General features: G+C 46.3%; 1 protein-coding gene across 1 annotated transcript; it reads right to left on the bottom strand.

Annotated features, from left to right (window-relative positions):
• Positions 1-1,827: 1,827 nt before the first annotated feature.
• Positions 1,828-25,488, bottom strand: LOC122934576 (BRI3 binding protein). Its single transcript, XM_044290153.1, has 3 exons — positions 25,015-25,488; positions 11,980-12,082; positions 1,828-3,539 (listed from the first exon to the last, which is right to left on the bottom strand). Exons 1-3 carry the CDS (start codon positions 25,195-25,197, stop codon positions 3,121-3,123), a joined length of 705 nt encoding a protein of 234 aa, XP_044146088.1. The 5' UTR covers positions 25,198-25,488; the 3' UTR covers positions 1,828-3,120.
• Positions 25,489-25,612: the final 124 nt, after the last annotated feature.

Consider the following 25,612-nt stretch of genomic DNA (forward strand, 5'->3'; position numbering starts at 1 on the left):
CCCACTTAATGGTCAGCACTAAGAGGTCAGCACGCAGCCCTAAGTGCAGGCGGTTTGCTAATGAACTAATCTTTTACCGGCTGCCATTTGTTAAAAGGGCTTTCCAGGCTTTTCATAGGTCATAATTATCTGATCTGCTGGCGTCCGACTCCCAGCACCCCTGCAGATTAGCTGCGAGCAGTGGTATTTGTCCGGCAGCTTCTCGGCATATTTGCCGCGCTGCAGCCGGATCGCCACCGGTCCCAGTTATAGTGAATGGGGCTGGGTAACGAACGAGTAAAGTCAGTGTGAAACAGGCCTTACTCGAATGGGACTGAGCTTCCCCTAGGCCATATAACCAATGAACGAGGTGTGACGGGCTTAGAACGAGTCTAGTGAGCGCCGCAGCCTCTTTAAAACAGCTGGTTGGTGAGGGTGCCAGGAATCAAACCCCCTTCATTCAGATATTATAATCACAAAATCCTGGAAAACTCCTTTAATGGAGACACTGTTTTAGGCAAACCATGCAATCTAGATGCCGGAATGTAGGATACCACCCTGAAACCAATACAAAAAATAAAAAGCCATCTTGTCATAGCAATGAGCACACTGAACACAACTACACTAGTTTATTGCTGCTTATCAAACCTGAGAAAGATCTAAGCAGCAACAGGTGCAGAGACATTTGGCTGCTAAATATCCAAGCAAGTAGAATTTGGAAACTAAATTTCAATCCACCCCCTACACCCCAAGACAACACATATTAAAAATAACACTACAATATAAACTTGACTAATAAAACCCGCTATTCTACAAAGTGTAGTACAACATAAACCACGGCTCTAACACATAGCACACAGAATTGTCTGTATAGATTTATACCGAAATAATCCACAGAACCATGTACTAGCACAAGCAAAACAAAGTTAAAAAAGGTATAAAAACACAACTGTAATTACTTCCTATTTTAAAAATATTAATCTGGACCACTGCACACATCTAAAAAAAAGCAGACTTAAAATCCATTACAGATTTTATACATATTAATATACCGTACTTAGCAGAGGCGAGATTTTGGGCCAGTTCACACGACTGATTTTTAAAACACGCGCATGCAGAATACACGTGTCTTTTTCAGCGCAAAAAAAGTGTTCACTAGAATCCAAAGCTGAATTTTCAGCTTGAGGTTTTTGAAGCAGATCTGAAGCATATCTGCAAAAAAAAAGCACACAAAACACATGGACTTTCATGGAGCTGTTTTTTTCCTGCTTCCTATTTATTTCAATGATTCAGCGCTGATCCTGCCCTAAAATAGGGCATGCTGCTTCTTTTTTCCAAGTGTAAAAAAGGAAGCAAGTGCTGGTTACCATTGAAATCAATGGGAGATTGATTTGAAGTTAATTTTGAGGCAGAAACGCTCTAAAATCAGCACACAAAAAAAAACAAAAAAAAAAAAACTGTGACTGGCCCTTAGGCAGTGAGCTGCTCTGGAGGTTACACATAAAGTAAACACTTTTTCCAACTGATATTTTTCCATCTACTTTCTTCTTATATCTTTGCAAGGAAGAAAAAAAAAAAAAAAAATGATCTCGGGGTCATTTAATAATTTGGCTTTCACTTAAAGGGGGCTATCAGAGCCTGGAAATACCCCCCACCCATATGCCCGGGCCCCTCACACCAATTCTACTTACCTGGCTCCCCGCCACTGCTTCTCCCCTTGCGTGGATGAAAACATCCGGTGTCAGGAGGGCATGCCAATGGCAGGTGGAGATGAGCCTCTCTAGCATTGCGGGTGACGCTAGGGAGGCTCGTCTACGTCACCACCTGCCATTGGCAGCGGCAGGGAGCCAGGTAATTAGAATCAGTGTGAGGGGCATTTCCAGGCTCGGAAAACCCCTTTAAGAAACCAATCAAATGTGTCTGGCCTGGTGCATCACAGCATTAAAGGTATTCTCTGAGATTTTGATATTGATGGCCTATCCTCAGGATAGGTCATCAATATCTGATTGATGGGGGCCTATCTGGATCTGTAACTTTTTTTTCTCTTTTTTCCTCTGGGCTAGGGGATGAGGAAAGGGAAAACGGACACTAAAAAGTCATTGGAGGAGATTTACTAGTCAAAGGTGCCAGTATTCTGGCACAATTTGTGTGAAAAAAGGGGTGTTCCATGTACATCAGGGTATCCTTTATATCACTGATGACAAGAAAGGGGGCCCTCCAAAATGAATGGAGCGACAGGTGGAGCATGCACACTACTGCTCCATTGGTCTCTATGGCACCTGTACTCTGCCATCTCTGGCAGTCCCATACAATGCACTTGCTCAATCTGCCTCTCCATTCATTTCAGTGGTCTCTGCAGAGTTACAGGGCCCCTGTTCTTGGTAGGGATCCCACTGATCAGCCCCGCATTGATCAAATAGTTATTCCCCATCAGTGGATAAGGGATAGTCCTTGATGTAGCCAAAATACCCCTTTTAAGCATTTTTGACACTTTTTAACCTTGTGCGACAAGGGAGCAAGTTTTAGCGGGAAAGGAGCGTGGCACAATATATAGTATTTGAACAGGAGAAGTAAATCTGCTCCACTGTGCGCCAGTTTCTACTTGTGCAGGCTACCTGCCTGCTTTTCCAATGATCAACTGACACCAGCAGCCAGAACAACTGGCCATTTATTTTTTTATATATTTTTTCTAATATATTGGCATTAGCCAAATTAGTTACTACGCATGTAAACTGAAAAGCCACTCAGAATTCAGAATCCTCTAATGTTTAAAGGGAAGCGATTTGGCTAAGGAATTGCAAATCACCCGTATTTTACTAAAAGTATCTACAGAAATGTAAAGGACACCGAGAGGTCGCCAATACAATTTTAGCAAAGTCTACATCATCTTCAGTTTTAAAACTATTTGAAACCTCTGATAATCGGGGTATGGAGACGGCAAAAAAAAATATATATATATGTTTTGTAAAACCTGAACATTACGTTGGCAATCTTTTTTTTTGCCTATTGCATTAACATTACATTACTGTTTTTCTACTACAAAGAATTTCTCAAGCCAATGACATTAGAGATACACATCAAATACTATAAAGAGTGCTTTATGTGCTAGAGGGAGCTGGCGTGATCTACCCAACAAGAGGACTACTGGTCATTGGCTCTATCCAGACTTTCTATGACCCTCGTAAGGCGGATATTTAATAGCCTGATCTGATTGTCCAAGTGATCGATCTTGTCTTCCAGGTGGTTGTTGTTATTCCTCCTCCAGTAAACTCCAACCGGCCCGGTCATAAAGTAGATGGCTACAACAAAACAAAGAGGAAGCATGGCGTGTTCCGGTTCTCCTTCATACTTCTGGAGGATATAGACGCAGGAGAGTGCAAAGAGGCACACTCTGACCAGCCAGAAAAAACGTCCAAAGATAAAATGTAAAACATAGAAGAAAAATCCCAGGAAAAGAGAGGCAAACCAATAGGCCAGGAGAACAGCCAACACCAGCATCAGGACCCGAGTGGGGTTACTGGCCACTGAAGTCGGACTAAAGTAGTGAGTGAGGTTGGATGCTGGAACGAAAAAAAAAATATAAAAAATATATAAAATATATATATATAAAATTAGTTTAAAGCACGAGAAACAAAAGTCAATAAACAGATTTTTTAAATGAATTGAACAAAATTGATGACTAATATAATAATAATCTCAAATGACGAGATGATTAAGTTACAGCACAACATTTAGTAAAAATGGTTGGAAAAACTATACTTTGTCCCACAGTCTATTGCAGAAGTTCTTCAACTTAGGCTAGATTCTGCTCTCACAGAAACCTGGAATAGGGCCCTAGCATTTAATGACCACGGCAGCTGAGCAGGCTTTCCCCAGGAGCGCTGCACTCCTGAGGCCCAAACTGCTTCCCTGTACTGAGATCAGAAAGCAGTTCATTGGTAGTGGTAGCCTTCAGGCTGCTCGAGGCTACCATGCCTTAGTTATATTCTTATCAAGGCCTGCAGGTGGCAGTGCTCCATAAGAATATATTGAATCTCCCATGGGCTGCATTCTTAAATAAATGCAGTTTATAGCAGAAATGATCTAATGATCTCATGTGAACATAAAAAAAAAAAAAGTGAAAAAAAGTTTGTTTTTAAAAATAAAAATTTCAAAATCACTCCCCTCTCCACATAAAACAAGAAACAAACAAACAAACATCATTTGTACCTCCTCGATCAAGAGAATGAAAATACTTAAATATTACTATATTATAAATATATTCCCAAATACCTCTCATTAGTTATAATGGCTCGTTTAGTCTGGGGAACAATAAAATGGCCACTGTCCTACTAGTACACACAATACCTGTCCTAATCTCACAGGAGAACAAGTTACTTCAGGACATGGAGCTAAGCTAAAGAGCTGCCTCAGCCTCCGCTCTGATCTACTTGTCATAGATTATGATCCTGAAAAGTGTTGAGCGAATCGAGCTTCAAATCCAAGATCAGAAGTTGAATAGTTCAAAACTTTGTTTTCAAATGAATGGGCGCTGGTGAGATGAAATTAGTTAATCACCCAAGTCTTGCAGGACTTTGGTGAATAACTTTTGCCATTGATTTTTAAACTTCAAAACAATTTTTAAACTTGGATCCGAAGTCTGCTTCCGTAACAGCACAGAAGCCGACTTAGGATCCAAGTTTTAAACTGTTATTTAATTCCGAAGTTATTCACCAAAGTCTTGTGAGACTTGGGTGATAATGAATTTCTGTCACCGGAGCCCAGCCGTTTGAATGCTGTAGGGAGATGAATCTCTGTACAGAACTCAAACAAAGTTTTGACTGAAACGACTTTGGATCTATCATCCGAAGATCGCTTTGCTCAACACTAGTCCTGAGCACTGTTCAATATTATCTTCAGCTGAATCTCTGTAGGAATGGCGTTCATAAGGAGACGAAGTACAGAGAGGAGGTGTGGATGTGGCTGATGAGCAGCAGCACTTGTATGCAGTCTCCATTACCACAGTTTGCCCTGTCCGTCCTCTCCGTACTTCATGTCTCCTCATGAATTTCTGCAAAAAAAAAAAAAGGAGGTTAGTCAGCACCTCCCAGTGCGCAGGTGCACGCCGCCATGGCAAAGACCTAGAGGAAAAAAAGAGAGAATGCAGCAGAACCCTGAAAATCAGATAAAATACAATAATACCAAAAATGATAGTGCTGTCATGGAACCATGAACCAGACGTACAACAGAGATAGGTGGAATAAGAAGGCTTTATTGAAAATCAAGCCGTAGCTAAAGTCCAAACGGATGGCTAAACTGAAGCAGGGTCTTGCGTAGACGGAGGTCAGGAACCAGGAGGGTAGTCAGACGTAGCCAGGATCAGGAACCAACGGGGTAGTCAGACGAAACCAGGATCGGGAACCAACGGGGTAGTCAGACGAGGCCAGGATCAGGAACCAGAAGCAGCAGCAGTCTTTGAAGCATGTGCACACAGGAGGACCAAGCAAGGAACTGAAGCCACAGACCTTCTATATATATAAGCTAGGCATCCAGCTCCTCCCAGTGGGAAGGAGGAGCCGCAGGGTGGGAGGCTACAAGAAACCCAGAAACCAAGATGGCCGCCAGCACATGTCAAACGAAGGAGAACAGTGAGAAGGTAAGACCATGACAGTACCTCCCCCTCAAGGGCCCCTCCTCCGCGGAGTAAGGAACGGTTTCAGAGGGAAGCGTGCGTGGAAGGCTCGGAGCAACGCAGGAGCATGGACATCTGTGGAGGGAACCCAGGAACGCTCCTCTGGACCATAACCACGCCAATGGACCAAAAACTGCAACCGACCGCGGACCAGGCGTGAGTCCAGGATATTGCTCACCTCATATTCCTCACGATTGCCCACTTGGACCGGACGGGGCCGAGGAACCGAGGAAGTGAAACGATTACACACCAATGGCTTCAACAGGGAGACATGAAACACGTTGGAGATCCGCATGCCAGGAGGAAGCGCAAGGGCATAGGCTACCGGGTTTACCCTGTGAAGCACTCGGAAGGGACCAACAAAGCGAGGCGCCAGCTTGGGAGTGGGCACTCGAAGGTTGAGGTTGCGGGTGGACAACCATACACGGTCTCCGACCTGGTAGGAAGGAGCGGGCGCTCGTCTGCGATTAGCCTGGAGTCTCTGGCGTTGCGCAGAGACCTCAAGGGACCTCTGGATCTGTACCCAAGAAGTACGTAGGACGGAAAGGTGATCCTCCACAGCCGGAGTATCCTGGGGAGAGAATACCTCCGGTAACACGGCAGGTTGGAACCCATAATTGGCCATGAAGGGAGACGTCCCAGAGGAAGAGTTCACCGCCGTGTTCCTGGCAAACTCAGCCCAAGGCAGGAGGTCAACCCAATTGTCTTGGTGATCGGAGACATAGCAACGAAGGAATTGCTCCAAGGCCTGATTGGATCGTTCTGCGGCCCCATTGGACTGAGGGTGGTAGGCCGAGGAGAAAGAGAGATGAATCCCCAACTGGGAGCAAAAGGCGCGCCAGAACCTGGACACAAACTGACTCCCCCGATCCGACACAATCTCCTTGGGCAAACCGTGCAACCGGAAGACCTCCCTGGCAAAAATCGAGGCCAACTCTTGTGCAGAGGGTAACTTCTTGAGAGGAACACAGTGGCACATTTTGGAAAACCGATCCACAATCATGAGAATGACCGTATGGCCTCGGGATGCAGGAAGGTCCACAATGAAATCCATCCCCAGGTGTGACCATGGACGCTCCCCGGTGGCTATGGGTTGCAAAAGGCCCAACGGAAGGTGCCGAGGGGACTTACTCTGGGCACAAACGGAGCATGCCGCTACATATGCGGCGATGTCGGAACGTAGAGAAGGCCACCAGAACAGACGTGAAACCGCCCAGGACAGCTGATTCTTTCCAGGGTGCCCCGCGGCCTTGGAGTTATGGTAGGTTCGCAACAACCGAGTGCGCAACTCCTCAGGCACAAAACATCTGCCGTTGGGTCTCCCAGAGGGAGCACCAGATTGAGCCGCCAAAATCTGCTCACCCAGAGGAGAGGTCAGGCTGGTGCGAATAGCAGCCAGGATCTGATTCGGGGGTATGACCGTAGTCGGAATCGACTCCTCCCCGGACAGCTCGGAGTACTGCCGTGATAAGGCATCCGCTCTGATGTTCTTGGAGCCGGGTAGGTAGGAGACCACGTAATTAAAACGTGACAAGAACAGAGCCCATCTGGCCTGACGTGGTGTCAATCTCTTGGCCTCAGAGAGGTAGGTCAGATTCTTGTGGTCCGTCAGGATGAGAACCGGAACCACCGAGCCCTCGAGCAAGTGCCTCCATTCTTTAAGGGCCTGCACGATGGCCAATAACTCCCTGTCACCAATCTGATAGTTGCACTCCGCGGAAGACAGTTTCCGGGAGTAAAACCCACAAGGAAGCAGAGGACCCTCTGGTGTTCTACGCTGAGACAGGAGGGCGCCTACTCCCGTCTCAGACGCGTCCACCTCGAGGACAAAAGGCAACCCAGGGTTGGGATGCGACAGAATCGGAGCCGACACAAAGGCGGACTTTAGAGCCTCAAAAGCTCGGATGGCCTCGAGCGGCCAGACCTGAGGATTACTGCCCTTCCTGGTCAGATCCGTGAGAGGCTTGGCTAGCATGGAAAAGTCCCTGATGAACTTCCGATAATAATTGGCGAAGCCCAAAAAGCGCTGCAGGGCACGAAGCCCACTGGGCTGGGGCCACTGTAAGACAGCCGAAACCTTCTCAGGATCCATGGAGAACCCCTCAGCGGAAATGATGTAACCTAAGAAGGTTACCTGGGATCGGTGAAATTCGCATTTCTCAAGCTTACCGAACAGCTTGTTCTCTCGTAAGCGTTGCAACACTCGTCTGACATCCAGAATGTGGGCCTCCATGGATGCAGAATATACCAAGATGTCATCCAAATAGACCACCACACACTGCTGCAACAGGTCACGGAAAACATCGTTGATGAATTCCTGGAAGACTGCGGGCGCATTGCACAACCCAAAGGGCATAACCAAGGATTCATAATGACCGGTCCTGGTGTTAAACGCGGTCTTCCACTCATCGCCCGCCTTGATCCTTACCAGGTTATATGCCGCCCTCAGGTCGAGTTTGGTAAAGACCGTGGCCCCTTTGAGGCGATCGAACAGCTCGGAAATCAAGGGTATCGGGTAAGCGTTCTTGATCGTGATGCGATTGAGACCCCTGTAGTCGATGCAAGGCCTCAACTCACCGCCCTTCTTTTTCACAAAGAAAAATCCAGCCCCTGCCGGGGACGAGGATTTGCGAATGTGTCCGCGTGAAAGCGCCTCCCTCACGTACTCCTCCATGGCCTCATTCTCCGCTACCGACAGTGGATAGACTTTGCCACGAGGAGGAACGGCACCAGATTGTAACTCTATGGCACAATCGTATGGGCGGTGCGGAGGTAGGGCAACCGCACGCACCTTATCGAATACATCCCGGTACTCCTCGTATTCAGGAGGCAACAGAGAGTCCGAGGAAGTACACAGCAACTTGACAGGCCCATGGATGCAACTAGCCCCACACTGCGGTGACCACGAGAGGATCTCGGCCGATCTCCAATCGAAAGTCGGATTATGCTTCTGGAGCCAGGGGTACCCCAAGACCACCGAGTAGTGTGGAGACGAAATAACCTGGAGACAGACCGACTCTCTGTGAACGGCACCAATGGCCATCCCCACTGGAAGGGTCTCCTGAGTCACGTGTGCCGGCAGAAGGGGTCTGCCGTCTATCGCCTCAAGAGCCAGTGGGGAACCTCGAGGCTGCAGAGGAATGGAATTGGCGGCGGCGAACACACTATCAATGAACAAGCCACCAGCACCAGAGTCCACCAACGCCTGGGTCGTCACCGAGCCCCCGACCCAGGAGAGGACAACAGTAATCAGTGGTTTGTCAACACGGGAAACCGGGGACGAGGAGACTCCACCCAAGATCTGCCCCCGACAGGATCTCAGGTGCGAGCGTTTCCCGGACGGTTCGGGCATGCCAACCGAAAATGCCCACCGAGACCACAGTACATGCATCGGCCCTCGTGTCTCCGGAGTACCCTCTCCCCCTCGGACAGGCGAGCAACCCCCAGCTGCATGGGTTGACCCCCAGACCAGTCATCCCCAGGAGGCGTGGGAGGAGAGGGAGGCGTGGGAGGAGAGGGAGGCACGGGTGGGACAGCAAACGTAGGCGCCAATCTGTTAGAAGGCCTCCGCAGGCTCTCCTTAAAGGAAGGTCTCTCCCTGAGTCTGGTGTCAATCAAAATCAGGAAAGAAATAAGGGACTCGAGCTCCACTGGTAGGTCCTTGGCTGCAATCTCATCCTTCAAGGCATCCGAGAGACCATGAGAGAAAGCAGCGACCAGAGCCTCATTATTCCAGCCCACCTCTGCTGCCAGGGTACGAAACTCAATGGCGTATTCAGCTACGGATCGTGAACCCTGTCTGATGGACATAAGGAGCTTCGCAGCAGAGGCAGCACGAGCCGGCACATCGAATACCTTCCGAAGAGAAGCAACAAAACCGGAAAACTCGGCAACCACCGGATTGTTGTTCTCCCATAAAGGGCTGGCCCAGGCCAAGGCCTTGTCCGAGAGCAGCGAGATCAAGAAGCCCACCTTTGATCTCTCAGTAGGAAAGGCATGTGGCAGCAACTCGAAATAAATGGCCACCTGGTTAAGGAAACCTCGGCACTGAGTTGGCTCTCCCCCAAAGCGCTGTGGAAGGGGGGCAGAACCGGTCATACCCCGAAACACCGCAGGTGCAGCAACAGGTGTCGGGGTAGACTCTGGCGCAACAACCGGAGCGGCAGTAGGAGCGGGCCCAGGAGCGACAACCGACCCATCGGCAACGGAAGCTAAATGAGCCGTGCGTTCAAGCAGGGTTTGTAACGCCAAAGCGAACCGACCCAACAGGTGATCCTGCTGATCAAGTCTGGCAACCAGCGTAGGTAGCGAGGATGGCCCTGTACCGTCAGAATTCATGGCTTGGTCCTAATGTCATGGAACCATGAACCAGACGTACAACAGAGATAGGTGGAATAAGAAGGCTTTATTGAAAATCAAGCCGTAGCTAAAGTCCAAACGGATGGCTAAACTGAAGCAGGGTCTTGCGTAGACGGAGGTCAGGAACCAGGAGGGTAGTCAGACGTAGCCAGGATCAGGAACCAACGGGGTAGTCAGACGAAACCAGGATCGGGAACCAACGGGGTAGTCAGACGAGGCCAGGATCAGGAACCAGAAGCAGCAGCAGTCTTTGAAGCATGTGCACACAGGAGGACCAAGCAAGGAACTGAAGCCACAGACCTTCTATATATATAAGCTAGGCATCCAGCTCCTCCCAGTGGGAAGGAGGAGCCGCAGGGTGGGAGGCTACAAGAAACCCAGAAACCAAGATGGCCGCCAGCACATGTCAAACGAAGGAGAACAGTGAGAAGGTAAGACCATGACAAGTGCTAATGCTACACTTATTTATAAAGCGAGATGCTTGGCCAATGCATTTTGTACAAAACCATCTGAGCCCGTCTGCTGAACGTCAAGGCGATCTGTTAGACGGATCCTAACACTAAATACTACCTGTTATGCGCCATAATTGCTGCCATAAAGTTCAGGGAGTGTTGGATCCACATGCATGCTGGATCCACTCTGCTTTTTACCATTTTTGGTGTCATAATGGCCTCCATTACAAGGGATGCAGATTTACAATGCTGGAGATGTGGAACTCCAGCGAGTCGTGCACTCCTCATTAGCCTGTCTGCCCCATAGGTTGATTTTAATTAGTCTCAGTATAAAGCTGTATAGAGTGGGCTCGGCATGCATGTTGGTACCTGCATCCCTTGTAATGGAAGCCATTATGGCACCAAAAATGGTAAAAAGCAGAGTGGATCCAGTATGCATGTGGATCCAACACTCCCTGAATTTTATGGCGGCCATTATGGCGCATAACAGGTAGCATTTAGTGTTAGGACCTGTCTAACAGAGATCGCCCTGACGTACGGCAGACTGGCTCAGATGGTTTTGTACAAAATGCATTGGCCAAGCATCTCACTTTATAAATAAGTGTAGCATTAGCACTATAATTTTTGGCATTATTGTACTTTATCTGATTTGCAGGGTGCTGCTGCATTGTCTTTTTCCTCCTCATGAACTTCAACAGGATTAAGCTAAAGATCTTATCTGTATTCGGGATCATAATCTCTGACAAGTAGAGCAGAGAGGAGGATGAGGCTGCTCTTTGGCTCAGTGTTGTGAAGTAACTTGTCCTCCTGTGTGATTAAGACAGGTTTTGTGTGTACTAACAGGACAGCGGCCATTTCATTTCACCTAATAAAACGAATAAAAGCCATTTGGGAATGTATTTATAATAAAGTAATATTTAAGTATTTTCTCTTTCTTAATTCCCGGCGTACCCCTTTAAACAAGTGACAATCAACTTAATATACCATCGACCAGCACTGTTCACTGGCAATTTATCTGCCCATGTAAAAAGAACCCTATTAAACAAGTTTCGCTAATCCAATTTGCTGTCCAAGCAGCTGGCCAGTGTAAAGTCAGTGTAAAGTCTCTCCAGCACCACTATTTCCATGAGTATTGGTAACAAAGGGGCCGTCAGGAAGTGTATAATATATGGAACAGTTCTCATTTGCAGTTGTTAGCCTCAGTGCACATTCGTTGGTGGTATACAATGGGAGATCTTGTCCTCTGAGCATTAGAGCAAGTGTTTTTTAAATTCAGAGATTTTTAAAATCTGGTGGAAAGGAAAACTCGCTTAGTTGCCCATAGCAACCAATCAGATTCCACTTTTAATTATTCAGCTCCTCTGGAAAATGAAAGGTGGAACCTGATTTTCCTTTTCACCGGTTTTGATAAATCTCTGCCAAACGTCACATTGAAATATGTGTTACCTCACTAAGCAGCCTTATCTAGAATATGTTATCGGTGCTTGTAAGAAGGCAGGCTGTAAATAACCTACTCACCATCAATCCCAAGTACATCCAGGAGGTCTGTCCATATTCTCCACAGAGTGTCCACCAACACGTCTACTCCATACACAAACCTCTCAGTCAGCCGTGAAAAGAACTAACAAAAAAACAAAGAATTTAGATGACAAACTGTCAAGAAGCAACAGAACTTAAATATGAAGCGACAGTGTGACTACAAAAATTACAATGATCTTCTGCATGATTAGGGTTTGTGCAGAGAGGCGAATTATGAAGTGAATACTAATGATCGATTTCATTATGGAAGTGGTCAGTAGTATGCAGGAGGCACGGGGAGCAGTGAATGTAGAGCCACTCACCGCTCCCTGGTCTTCTTCCAGGCAGCGCGCTGCACTATGTACTTACTGTGCATAGCATCAGGACATAAGGCACGCCTATGTGCACTGTGACCTGACCCTGCGCGATGTCAGGTCACAGTGCAGCGTGGTGTTGGAAGAAGACCAGGGAGCAGTGAATACAGAAACAGTGGCTGGATCTGCACAGTGGTGGCACATATCAGGGCATAGCAACTGTAAAGGGGGCACATGTGGGCACAGCAACTGTGAAGAGGCATAACTACTGTGAAGGAGGGCACAACGTGGGCATACTACTGTGAAGGGGGGCACAATGTGGACACAAAGGGGGAATAATTATTACGTGGGGACATTAAAGGGGTTCTGCAGTTTGTTTAAAGTGATGATCTATTCTCTGGATAGATCATCAGCATCTGATCGGCGGGGGTCCGACACCTGGAACCCCCGCTGATCAGCTGTTTGAGAAGGCAGCGGCGCTCCAGCAGAGCAGCATCCTTCTCACTGTTTACCGCTGGCCCAGTGAAGTCACGACTAGTATCAACTTGCCTGGGCACGGCTAAGCTCCATTCAAGTGAACGGAGCTTAGCCACACCCATACAAGTTGATACTAGTCGTGACGTCACTGGGCCAGCGGTAAACAGTGAGAAGGATGCTGCTCTGCTGGAGCGCCGCTGCCTTCTCAAACAGCTGATCAGCGGGGGTCCCGGGTGTCGGACCCCTGCCGATCAGATGCTGATGATCTATCCAGAGAATAGATCATCACTTTAAACAAACTGCAGAACCCCTTTAACAGTTCAATTCAGTACAATACAGAATGTATTGTACTGAATTGAAACAGAGATCAAACCCTAAAAAGGTGAAGTTCCACAGTGGGACAAATATGAAAAGTAAAAAAAAAGTGAAACATATATATATATATATATATATATATTTTTTTTTTTTTTTTATGTTTTAAAGCGAACCTTTCACCTGCATTTCACTTAATAAACTATCAAAAGTACCTTACAGATCATCCTCATTGTGTTATCATACAGTCTTGTCCCGCTTTTCTGCCATGTATGTGCATGAAAAAAAAAATCGCCTTATAAAGTACTCTTCTCCAGCTCCACAAGTCACGATAGAAGTCAAGGGGGTAGCCCTTCCCTCACTCCAGGCTGTAACTCCCCTGCCCTAACCCCGCCTCTATGCAGTCTAATTGACACCCTGGGTCAGTCGCCGGGACCGCGCTTGTACAGGCGGCGCATGCGCCGTCAGCCTCAGTAGCAGCGCGATCCCGTCTATCGCGCGGACTCAAGCGCGATCCTGTAATTCAGTTATAAGGTACTTTTGATAGTTTATTAAGTGAAATGCAGGTGAAAGGTTCGCTTTAAGAAAAAAAAAAAAAAAAAAAGCGTCCAAAATAAAGTAAAAAAAAAAAGAAAAAGAAAAAAGTAGACATTAAGTATCGCCGCGTCTGTATCGACCGGCTCTATATAAATATCACATGACATAACCCCTCAGATGAACACGGTCATGAAAAAACTAAAATAAAAACTGTGCTAAAAAAAACTTTTTTGTTACCTTACATTACTAAAAGTGCAACAGCAAGCGATCAAAAAGGCGTATGCCCACCAAAATAGTACTAATCTAACCGTCACCACATCCCACAAAAATTGAGCCCCTACCTAAGAATCGCCCCAAAAAATAAATCTATGGCTCAGACTAAAACATGATTTTTGTTTCAAAAATGCTTTTATTCTGTTAAATGTAAAAATAAAAATAAAAGTAGACATATTAGGTATTGCCTTGTCCGTAACAACCTGCTCTATAAAAATACCACATGACCTAAGCCCTCAGGTGAACACCGTAAAAAATGAAAACAAAATAAAAACTGTGTCAAAAAAGCAATTTTTGACACAGTACATCATAAAAAGTGTAATAGCAAGCAATCAAAGAGTCATATGCACCCCAAAATAGTGCCAAACTGTCATCTCATCCTGCAAAAATGATACCCTACCTAAGACAAATCTCCTAAAAAAAAAAAAAAAATTGAGACACAAAAACATAAATTTTTTTTATTAAAAAATTCTGTTATAGTGTAAAACTTAAAGGGAACCTGTCACCGGGATTTTGTGTATAGAGCTGAGGACATGGGTTGCTAGATGGCATCTAGCACATCCGCAATACCCAGTCCCCATAGCTCTGTGTGCTTTATTGTGTAAACAAACCGATTTGATACATATGCAAATTAACCTGAGATGAGTCCTGTACATGAGATGAGTCAGGGACAGGACTCATCTCAGGTTAATTTGCATATGTATTAAATCGTTTTTTTTACACAATAAAAGCACACAGAGCTATGGGGACTGGGTATTGCGGATGTGCTAGGGGCCATCTAGCAGCCCATGTCCTCAGCTCTATACCCCAAATCCAGGTGACAGGTTCCCTTTAAATAAAAAAAGTACACATATTAGGCATCACCGCGTCCGTAACAACCTGCTCTATAAAAATATCACATGACCTAACCCCTCAGATGAACACCATAAAAAGATAAAATAGCAATTTTTTGTCACCTTACATTACAAAAAGTGTAATACCAAGCGATCAAAAAGTCATACGCACCCTAAAATAGTACCAATCAAACCATCATCTCATACCGAAAAAAATTAGACCTTAAATAAGACAGTCGCAAAAAAAAAAAAATAAAATATGGCTTTTAGAATATGGAGACACTGAAAAAAATAATTTTTATAGTCATATTTGGTATTGTCGCGTCCGTAACAACCTGCTCTATAAAAATAGCACACGATTTAACCTGTCAGATGAACATTGTAAATAACAAAAAATAAAAAAAAACTGTGCCAAAACAGCTATTTTGTTACCTTGCCTCACAAAAAGTGTAACATAGAGCAACCAAAAAACATATGTACCTAAAATAGTACCAACAAAACTGCCACCATATCCCGTAGTTTCAAAAATGGGATCTTTTTTTGGAGTTTCAACTCTAGGGGTGCATCAGGGGTCTTTAAATGCGACATGGCAGCTTAAAATTATACCAGTGAAATCTGCCTTCCAAAAACCATATGGCGTTCCTTTCCTTCTGCGCCCTGCCGCGTGCCTGTACAGCAGTTTACGACCACATATGGGGTATTTCTGTAAACTAAAGAATCAGGGCAATGAATATTGAGTTTTGTTTGACTGTTAACCCTTGCTTTGTTAGTGGGGAAGAAAAAAAAAAATATTAAAATGGAAAATCTGCCCCAAAAAATGAAATTCTGAAATTGCATCCTATTTTCCTGAATACAGAATGCATAGTAAAATAGCGATGGAGGGGTTAAAAAATTTTTTTTAAAATTATTTAACTCCCCTTAATCCACTTGCTCGCGTAGCCGGCATCTTCTTCTGTCTTGCTCTTGGCTGTCTGCAGCAACAGGACCTTTGGTGACATCACTCCGGTCATCACATGATCTTTTACCATGGTGATGGATCATGTGTTGGATCATGTGATGACCGGAGTGACGTCACCAAAGGTCCTGTTGCTGCAGACAGCCAAGATCAAGACAGAAGGAGATGCCGGCTATGCGAGCAAGTGGATTAAGGTGAGTTAAATAATTTTTAGTTTAACCCCTCCAGCGCTATTTTACTATGCATTCTGTATTCAGAATGCTATTATTTTCCCTTATAACCATGTTATAAGGGAAAATAATAATGACCGCATCCACACTTGCTTGCGATTTTCACGCAACCCCATTCATTTCTATGGGGCCTGCGTTACGTGAAAAACGCACAAAATAGAGCATGCTGCGATTTTCACGCAACGCACAGCCCCATAGAAATGAATGGGTCGCTATTCAGTGCGGGTGCAATGCGTTCAACTCACGCATCGCATCTGCGCGGAATACTCGCCCGTGTGAAAGGGGCCTAAGGGAGGAGAGACTCTTTTCTTCATAACAAAGGACGATTGTCATTTTTATCCAATGGGCTATAGAAGCTCCAAGTCCCTTAATTATTCCCTGAAATTGGACGAAGAGATGGTCAGACTTCTTAAAAGAATCTGTGGCCCTAAGGTATGCTAGAAGACACTCATTGACGCACAAAAGGAAGGTAATATCATTTCCTGCTGGCAGTGAAACTTTGAAAAAACTTTTGGCAGAAAAGCAATGGAGTGCCTAACAATCACCCAATCATCCAGAACAGTGAGGTATGGCTGTTTACAGGAGAAGGCCTGGATCTCCCACACCCTCCTGGCCGTGGTTATAGAAATAAGAAAGGTGGTTTTTAGAGTCAACATTTTTAGGGATATATCTGAAAGAGGTTTAAAGGGAAAGGACATGAGAGTCGACAGGACCAAGTTTAGATCCCAAGGGAGAACATTAACAAAAAAAGAAAGACGTAACCTGCTTGTACCCTTTAAGAATCTACTAACTAGGGGCATCTCAGGCACTTTGATACCTAGAAAGGCGCTAAGAGCCGAAACCTGAACTTTTAAAAGGTAATGGTTCTAAGACCCTTATCAAATACAGATTTTAAGAACTCTAAAATCAGGCCTATATCCAAACTACTCCGAGGATCCCACCGGTCACCTGCAAATAATAAAAAAGTATTTTTCCATCTATAGATATATATTCACATACATCTTGAGAGTCGCAGTTTTACCACAGCTGGAGTGCCGGAGGTTAGCCATCACAGGCCTAGAGTACAAACACTTTCTGACAGTATGTTTACATGCAGAACTTCCGGTTTTCATCAGCTTCCTGCAGTTTTTTTTAGCCAAACCCAGCATGTTTCTGAGCGCATGCCCAACCTGCCACACTTTCCTCTGCAGTAGTCAAGCCACCCTACATCTCCCGTCTCCATATTAAGGCCTCTTTCACACTACAGTTTTTTGCGTTCCGTATACGGTCCGTTTTTTGCGTTCCGTATACGGTCCGTATACGGAACCATTCATTTCAATGGTTCCGCAAAAAAACGGAATGTGTTCCGTATGCATTCCGTTTCCGTATTTCCGTTTTTCCGTTCCGTTGAAAAGATAGAACATGTCCTATATTTGGCCGAGAATCACAGTCCGTGGCTCCATTCAAGTCAATGGGGCCGCAAAAAAAACGGAACACATACGGAAATGCATCCGTATGTCTTCCGTATCCGTTCCGTTTTTTGCGGAACCATCAATTGAAAATGTTATGCCCAGCCCAATTTTTAATATGAAATTACTGTATACTGCATTTGCCATACGGAAAAACGGAACGGAACAACGGAACGGAAACGGAACCACAACGGAAGCAAAAAACGGAACAACGGATCCGTGAAAAACGGAACGCAAAACACTGAATGGAACATACTGTAGTGTGAAAGAGGCCTAACTAGGAGGAGCAAGCCCTGAGAAACATTACAGAGCAAAGCAGGCTGGGTTTAGATGGAAAAAACCCAGGAGGAAGTTCTGCATGCAAACATTCTGCCAGGGTGGAGTGATGCTGAGAAAAAGGGAAGAAAAGTGCCGACATGGTATATGGGGTAAAAAGTTTGCAGTACTGTAGACAGATAAAAAAAAAAAGGAAGTTAGACCTCAGCAGGAAGCACAGTTAGGGTCCATACACAAGACTGTATGGCAGTGGTGCTACAATACACAGGCACCGGCCATATGAACTCTGTGCTGTGAATGGGGACCCATTGACTTGAATGGGTCCACGATCCGCAAAAGATAGGACACGTTGGAAGCCCACGAAAATACGCAGAAGCCCTTCTGTGGGCTTTCAGGCCCGTGCCTCCGCACTGCAAAATATAGGACATGTCCTATCTTTTGTCATATTTTGCGTATCGCGGACCCATTTAAGTCAATGGGTCCGCACCGCAGCACGGAGTTCACATGGCCGATGCATTGCAGACTGCAAATAGCTGTCTGCAGCACGGGCATGGCAATCATATGGTTGTGTGAATGAGCCCATATGTTGTGGTGCAGGAAGGGGTTAAAAGGAGCTGCACCTGTATAGAGATTGGATCCCCGAAAATGGAGGACGCACTGCGCATGCGCAGCTGCCGTCCGTTCATTTTCTAAAATAGCCGAGAACGGAGCTCGGCAAGGTGGTGGCTGGGACCCGCGCCTATAAGACAATGGGGGCATATCCTAGCGATATGCCCCCATTGTCCATGATGAGACAACCCCTTTAAAGAAGACTTATCACATCCTTACACAATGGCTGCACTGCACACCTTTACAGCAGTCTCTGATTCTGGCACTTTTTTTTTTTTAATTGCACCAATGAGTTGTCAGATAGGCGGCCTCCAACGTCCAGAGTCAATGAAACGTCACCGTAGACACGGACAATTCCCTAACATGGGGCCCTGAGACTAATGGACTGGATGAGGGTGAACAGGTGGGAAAACATGCCGGCTGTACAGATATGGTGACCACTTAAATTGTGGAAGGACGTGGTAAGTCTTCTTCAAGCCGTTTCAGTTGGGTGAGAACATGACACAAGACTCTTACAAATAACCCACAATTCACAGGAAATGAGCATATAGTAAGCTGGTTTATAGATGCAGAAAAATAGACTTCTGCTTCATTATGGTAAACCACCCTCCTTCAAAAACTGGGAACTCCAAATAAATCAGGTCTGAAGAAACCACAATTAGTCCAGTTTCCTACTAACCAGTATCATTTTTAAAGAAGACCTGTACACTCTCTTGACATGTCTGTTTTATTAACCACTTGCATTCCCTGTGTAATAATGAAGCATCTATTCTTATGACTGTGTTGTGCCAATCCTTTATTATTCCTGCTAGACGATATGAATGAATTGGTAGCAGCTTGCAGTGAGGGTCCAGGAGAGTGTTAACAGTTGGGGGAGGGGGGTTCCCTGTACAGTCTGACACCAGCAGCACTGATTGGATAGTTTCAGACTATGCTGGGACACCCACCCAACCAGTAACACCCAGCTGCACCTTTATTGCAGACTTTTGGCAATTCATTCATGCACTTCTAGCAGGAATAATAAAGGAATGGCAGAACAGACTCATAAGAATAGATGCTCCAGAATTATTACACGGGGAATCAAAGTAGTTACAAAAACAGGGGAGGGGACAAGTTCTCGTTAAAGGGGTTAAACAGTAACTAGTTTTTAAATTTTAACACATCCTGCTAAAATTAGGTCTGATCTTGGGATGCTGTTGCTCGGGGAGGGGGAGACATCCGTTTATACATATTGAGACCCACAAAATGGGAAAAAGTTCACACCACTTTGGTCACAGTCATTGCCCAAAAAATAAACCATGCATGCTGTCTCCATAGAGAACTATTAGGCTGCATTCACACAGCCATAATACAGCCTTGTTTACTACAGGCACCAATTGTGTCCAGACCACGGGCTAGTGAGCAGAACTTACAGCGCCATAGAGCCTTATGAAACTGGTCATCCGGGTAGTTTTTGCTCCTTGGAGCTAACAGGAAGAGGGTCCTTCTTAAAGGGGCATTCCATTATGAATTTTTTTTTATAATGCAGGGGTGCACAACCTGCGGTCCGGAGGCCACACATGAACTGCAATACTATTTTGTGCGGCCCCCAACGATCTAGTAACAGACATGTATGTCTACATCTTGTGGCTGCTCACATGTCATTTTCATGTATTCTCCCGCTATATGGGAGTCCTCGCAGTGTAACCAAACATTTATGGAATATACTGCACGTTCTATGCCGTAAATACAGTATTTCAGTTGGTAATACCCGTTTATGTTTTATTTTCAGGATTAGTTCAGCCTGACAATGTTGCCCCCCCCCCCCAACAAAAAAAAGGTTGTGCACCCCTGTTCTAATGTGATGAGTGCACTGTTTAAAGAGTAAGGCTGCATGCACACGACAGTGAAAAAAAAACTGACATTTTTAACAGACATTTTTTTCACTGATGCCTTTCTGAGAAACGGACATTAAAAATGGACCCATTCAATTGTATGGGGCAGTCTGTCAGTGAAAAACGGGCAAGGTAGAACATGTACTATTTTTTTACGTCCGTTTTTCACTGACAGTCAAAAAAACTGCTGTGTTAATAACCCCACAGACTACCATTGGTCTTAAAACAGACGTTTGATGGCAGTTAAAAAAAGTGCATGTAGCCTTAGGCCCCTTTCAGACAAGCGAGTGTCACGATGCTGACGCAGCTCCGGTCCTGTCCTCCCAGCACTGTCTGTCACATAGCATTATATTGATTTATGATGGTATGTAACCCTTAGAGGTCTGGAATGTACTGGACAACACTGGCAGCATTATGCCAGTGTTATCCAATACATTCCAGAACTGTAAGGGTTACATACCATCATAAATCAATATAATGCTATGTGACCCCAGCAGTGCTGGGAGGACGGGCCGTGCGGCTCGCTGCGAGTCTGCACCAAGACACTCGCTCGTCTGAAAGGGGCCTAACTAAAATTTTAGGCAAATTTAAAAATATCCAAAATGTTTTAAGAATAACTTTTATAATGTACTTTATTAATGTACTAACAGAAGGACCCGGCTTTGCATGGGTATATTTCATTTAATGTTTGTGTGCGTGTGTTGTTAAAAGATATCGACAGTATCCACTATAACAGTGACCTCCACACCACCCCACCCCCTTCCCTTATTAGTGACCTCCACACCACCCCACCCCCTTCCCTTATTAGTGACCTCCACACCACCCCACCCCCTTCCCTTATTAGTGACCTCCACACCACCCCACCCCCTTCCCTTATTAGTGACCTCCACACCACCCCACCCCCTTCCCTTATTAGTGACCTCCACACCACCCCACCCCCTTCCCTTATTAGTGACCTCCACACCACCCCACCCCCTTCCCTTATTAGTGACCTCCACACCACCCCACCCCCTTCCCTTATTAGTGACCTCCACACCACCCCACCCCCTTCCCTTATTAGTGACCTCCACACCACCCCACCCCCTTCCCTTATTAGTGACCTCCACACCACCCCACCCCCTTCCCTTATTAGTGACCTCCACACCACCCCACCCCCTTATTAGTGACCTCCACACCACCCCACCCCCTTATTAGTGACCTCCACACCACCCCACTCCCTTATTAGTGACCTCCACACCACCCCACCCCCTTAACAGTGTCATCCACAGGGCCCTGCCCCTTTAAAGCTGACCTACAGCAGTGAAGAAATATGGCTGGGTTGTTATGGAAAACTGGTGTAAAACTGTGTTTATGTGGAGACTAAGGGCCTGCAAGCTTCTATTGGCTGATAAGGGTCATGTGACCAGGTTTCTGTTGCCTAATGCATTTTTTGGGGGAATATCTCACGCAAGGATGTCTTTTTGAACAGCTCACTCTCAGACAGCAGCACTGCACTGTGCTATCTGAGCGTGAGCTGCAGGGAGAAAGTCACTCTCACCCCTGCAGCTGACAGAAGTTGATTTTTACCTTTATTTTTTCAATCCCTGTTGGCTGTTGAGTGGGAGAGGCCTGGCCTAACTGAATCGGGGGCGTGGCTTATCGGGACCTGGGGGCGGAGTTTTTAACTCCTTCTTTTGAGGGTGGCCTGAATGGTCACCCTACCTGCCCCCGGAACTGTGACCTCCACAGCACACCGCTCCCTTAACAGTGTCATTAACAGCGCCCTGCCCCTTTAATGCCTCATGCATACGAACATATTTTCTTTCTGTGTCCATTCCATTTTTTTTCATTTCAATGGGTCTGCAAAATGCCAAAAAAAAAACAAAACAAAAAAAAAACGCTACTCCGTTTGCATTCCGTTTCCGTATTTCCATTCCGCAAAAAAATAGAACATGTCCTATTATTGTACACATTACGGACAAGGATAGTACTGTTCTATTAGGGGACAGATTTTCCGTTCCGCAAAATACGGAATGCACACGGACGTCATCCATATTTTTTGCAGACCGCAAAATACATACGGTTGTGTGCATGAGGCCTAAAGCTGACCTGCAGCAGTGAAGAAAAATGGCTGGGTTGTTATGGAAACCTGGTGTAAAACTGTGTGTATGTGGAGACTAAGGACCTGCGAGCTTCTATTGGCTGATAAGGGACATGTGACCATGTGTAAGGCAGTTGGGATATGAAGAGAAAGGCCTGCAGGCTTCTATTGGCTAATGTAGGTCATGTGATGTGCCATATTTGCATTTTTTGGGAATATCTCAGGACCGGTACGCACTAGAGAGCTGAGACCTGGTCTAAAACCTTCCGGGACACCTGATGTACCTGTGTGGCAAATTTCGTGATTGTAAATGCGACGGTGCGGATTACTTTAGCGGACATACATACATACACTCAGCTTTAAATACTAGATTTACAATGTTACTAAATAAATAGACGTCCCCTGGGTACCCATAGAAATAGTATAGAGCAGGCATGCTCAATCTGCGGCCCTCCAGCTGTTGTAAAAGTACCACTCCCACAATGCCCTGATGTAGGCTGTTCGGGAATGCTGGGAGTTCTAGTTTTGCAACAGCTGGAGGGCCGCAGGTTGAGGATGCCTGGACTAGAGTATAGTCTTACACCGCTGGCATGTCAGCTGTGTACTGACCACGAGAGGCTGCTGCAAGCGCTGTACAGCCAGGGGCATGCATCCCTGCTCCTGCCTTTGCCCCCTCAGTGCCAGGATTTAGCCAAGCAGAGGGGGGGGGGGGCACAGGCAGGAGCAGCGATGCGTGCCCCTGCCTGTACAGTGTTTGCAGCAGCCCCACAGAGGAATCCGTACACCAGTACCGCGCTGACACGTCAGTGGTGTACGAGTATACTGAACCTAAAGCTCCACAGACACCCAGGTCTTTGGGTGCCTATTTCTTTAGTACAACAGTGAAATATATTGAAGGGGTTTTCCGAGACTTTTTAAAGCGGTTTTCCGGGATTTTATTATTGATTACCTATCCTCAGAATAGGTCATCAATATCAGACATCCCTGATGATCAGCTAGTTGAAAAGAAGGTCACGCTCCATGTGAGCGCAGCCTTTCCTTCATTGTTTACTTGCTCGCCATCAACATCGCAGCGGTGAGCGGGTGTAATTACAAGCTGTCCCATTCACTTCAATGTACGGCTCGTTCCTATACACTTCAAAAGGAAGGAGCCATCCCATAGAAAGAAGTGACTGGGACGGCTTAGGTATAATTACACCGGCTCACCGCTGCGATGTCAGCAAGTAAGCAATGAAGGGAAGGCTGCGCTCACATGGAGTGAAGCCTTCTTTTCAACCAGCTGATCGGCGGGGTGCCGAGGATAGATCATCAATATTAAAATCCCAGAAAAGAAAACCTATGCGATTTTGTAGTAAAGAGGTCACAGAGAGGCACGGAGCATTATCAGTCATGTTACTGCTCCGTGCCTCTGCAGTCTGCATCGGGTCTTGGCACTCTTTCACGGAGCGGATGCCACGCACGGCATCCGCTTGTGTGAAACAGCCCTAACTGTTGATCTATGAAAGTGACATCACATGTCCTAGGGAAAGTTGTGAGAAGGCCGCGGCACATACAGAAGCGCCAATGCCTTCTCAATTAGTTTGGCGCAGGTCCGTCCCACCCATCAGATAATGGCGACCTATCCAGAGGATATCAGTTGTAAAGTCTCGGAAAACACCTTTAATGAAGCATGTTTAAAAATTATTTTTACAGCATTTAGAACACTTTTAAATAAAGTTGTGTAAAAGTTTAAATATAAAGCCCCCACTACTCCTGTGCTGACCTGTACTTCACCTGAATGGGGGGGGAATCCGTTGTAATTCCACAGTGCGGCCGCCACATCCAGGTAAACTCTGAGGGGGAAGCAGTACCTGCATGAGCCCCGTCACTCCTTTAAACAGCTGATCGACTGCGGCGTCGGGAGTCGGACGCCTGACGATTTGCTACTGATGATGTCATCAACATTATGCCACACTACCCCTTTAAGGCCTCATGCACACCACTAACTTTCATCGGCGTGATATCTACATTTCTAGCAGACAGCGCACTGACCCATTCACCTCTGTGGGTCCTTGCCACATCTCTATTGTTTGCACATCTGTGTGGCTGTTCTGCAAATTCTAGAAGATGTCTTATTCTGGTCCGCATTGGCGGAACTAAGAAAAATATGGAATGTACATGCAAGTTATCTGTATTTTGTCAGAAGTACAGACACGGCTGTGTGCATGATGCAGGGGTATTCCCATCTTAGAGCCCAGAAAGTGCCAGGAGGGGGCATGGCACCGCGCATGCTTGACCACCCTCCATTCATTCTTATAGAAGCGCCAAAAATAGCCGGCTCTTTCCGTCAGCCCCATTGAAGTAAATGGAGCGGTGGCCGTGCACTTCCCATTTATGTCAATGGGACTGACAAAAACACTTGGCTATTTTCAGACATAGGAATGAATGGCGGGTGGCCACGCATGCGCAGTGTGTACCCCAGCACTTTGCAGGCTCCATTTTAAGTATAGGTGCAGGCCCCAGAGGTGGGACTCGCACCTATCAGACATACCCTAGAGATGTCAGACATGGGAAAACCCCTTTAAATAAATCCCATCCTCACTTTTGGGCCTTTTTGGTTTGGATTCTGGGTTTAGTGTCCCTTTAATCCGGCACTGAAGCTCACAGCCAAGCAGTAGAGGGTGGCACTCACACTGGTGCATGTGCAGACTAGCAGTTTCTAGCTGCCACTACCGCACGTCCCCTCCCCCCATGACAGTGTATGTGCGGTGGCCAGCCCTGTGAAGGTGCCATAGGCAGAGTGTGCTCGGTAGAAACATGCCCCCCACCACGTCCCACCTTCTGCACGGCTCTCACGTTCTCCTCGCCGAACGTGCCGCTCATGGTCTGGTAGAAGCCGGTGGCCGCCTTGCGGAAGGAGTTGTTCTGCTTGTCATGGCCCCGGTTCCTGGTGGCCTGGGCGCCCAGCAGCACCAGCAGCAGGGTGAGGAGCCAGGGGAGCTTGGAGCGCAGGAGACCCATGTCCGGCGGAGAGAAGCAGATGGCAGCAGCCGTCTTCACAATGCTTGGTCCTACCTTCTGTCTCCTCCCAGCACCGGAAGAGCGGCCCCTTCCTAAGCTCGGTCATCAGAGAGGAGCGGCTGAAGCCCTCAGCTATGTCCCCTAGGAGACCAGTCCACTTCTGTGCCAGGTCCTTCACCCTGAAGAGGTCTTATGGCCACAACTCTGGCACCATAGATTTACATGGCTTCAAAGGTCCTGCATAGAAGGGGTACTCCCATCAGATGAAGTAATGGCCTTTATCTCCACGTTATGATCATGCCCCCCACAGTATCTACAGTCAGAAGCAAGTCCAGTTGTGGCAGATATTTTCCATGACAGATTTAACCCTATGTATTAACCCTACGTATTAAAAAATATTGAAATCCGCAGTGAA

Source organism: Bufo gargarizans, chromosome 1 (genome assembly GCF_014858855.1).
Source record: "Bufo gargarizans isolate SCDJY-AF-19 chromosome 1, ASM1485885v1, whole genome shotgun sequence".
Taxonomy (NCBI): domain Eukaryota; kingdom Metazoa; phylum Chordata; class Amphibia; order Anura; family Bufonidae; genus Bufo; species Bufo gargarizans.

Coding starts and splice junctions, on each gene's coding strand:
- LOC122934576 (XM_044290153.1), bottom strand. CDS start 25,197: ATGGGTCTCCTGCGCTCCAAGCTCCCCTGGCTCCTCACCCTGCTGCTG. Junction 12,083..25,014: donor ACGTGAGAGCCGTGCAGAAG/GTGGGACGTGGT, acceptor TTTTTTTGTTAG/TTCTTTTCACGGCTGACTGA. Junction 3,540..11,979: donor GGATGTACTTGGGATTGATG/GTGAGTAGGTTA, acceptor TTTTCGTTCCAG/CATCCAACCTCACTCACTAC.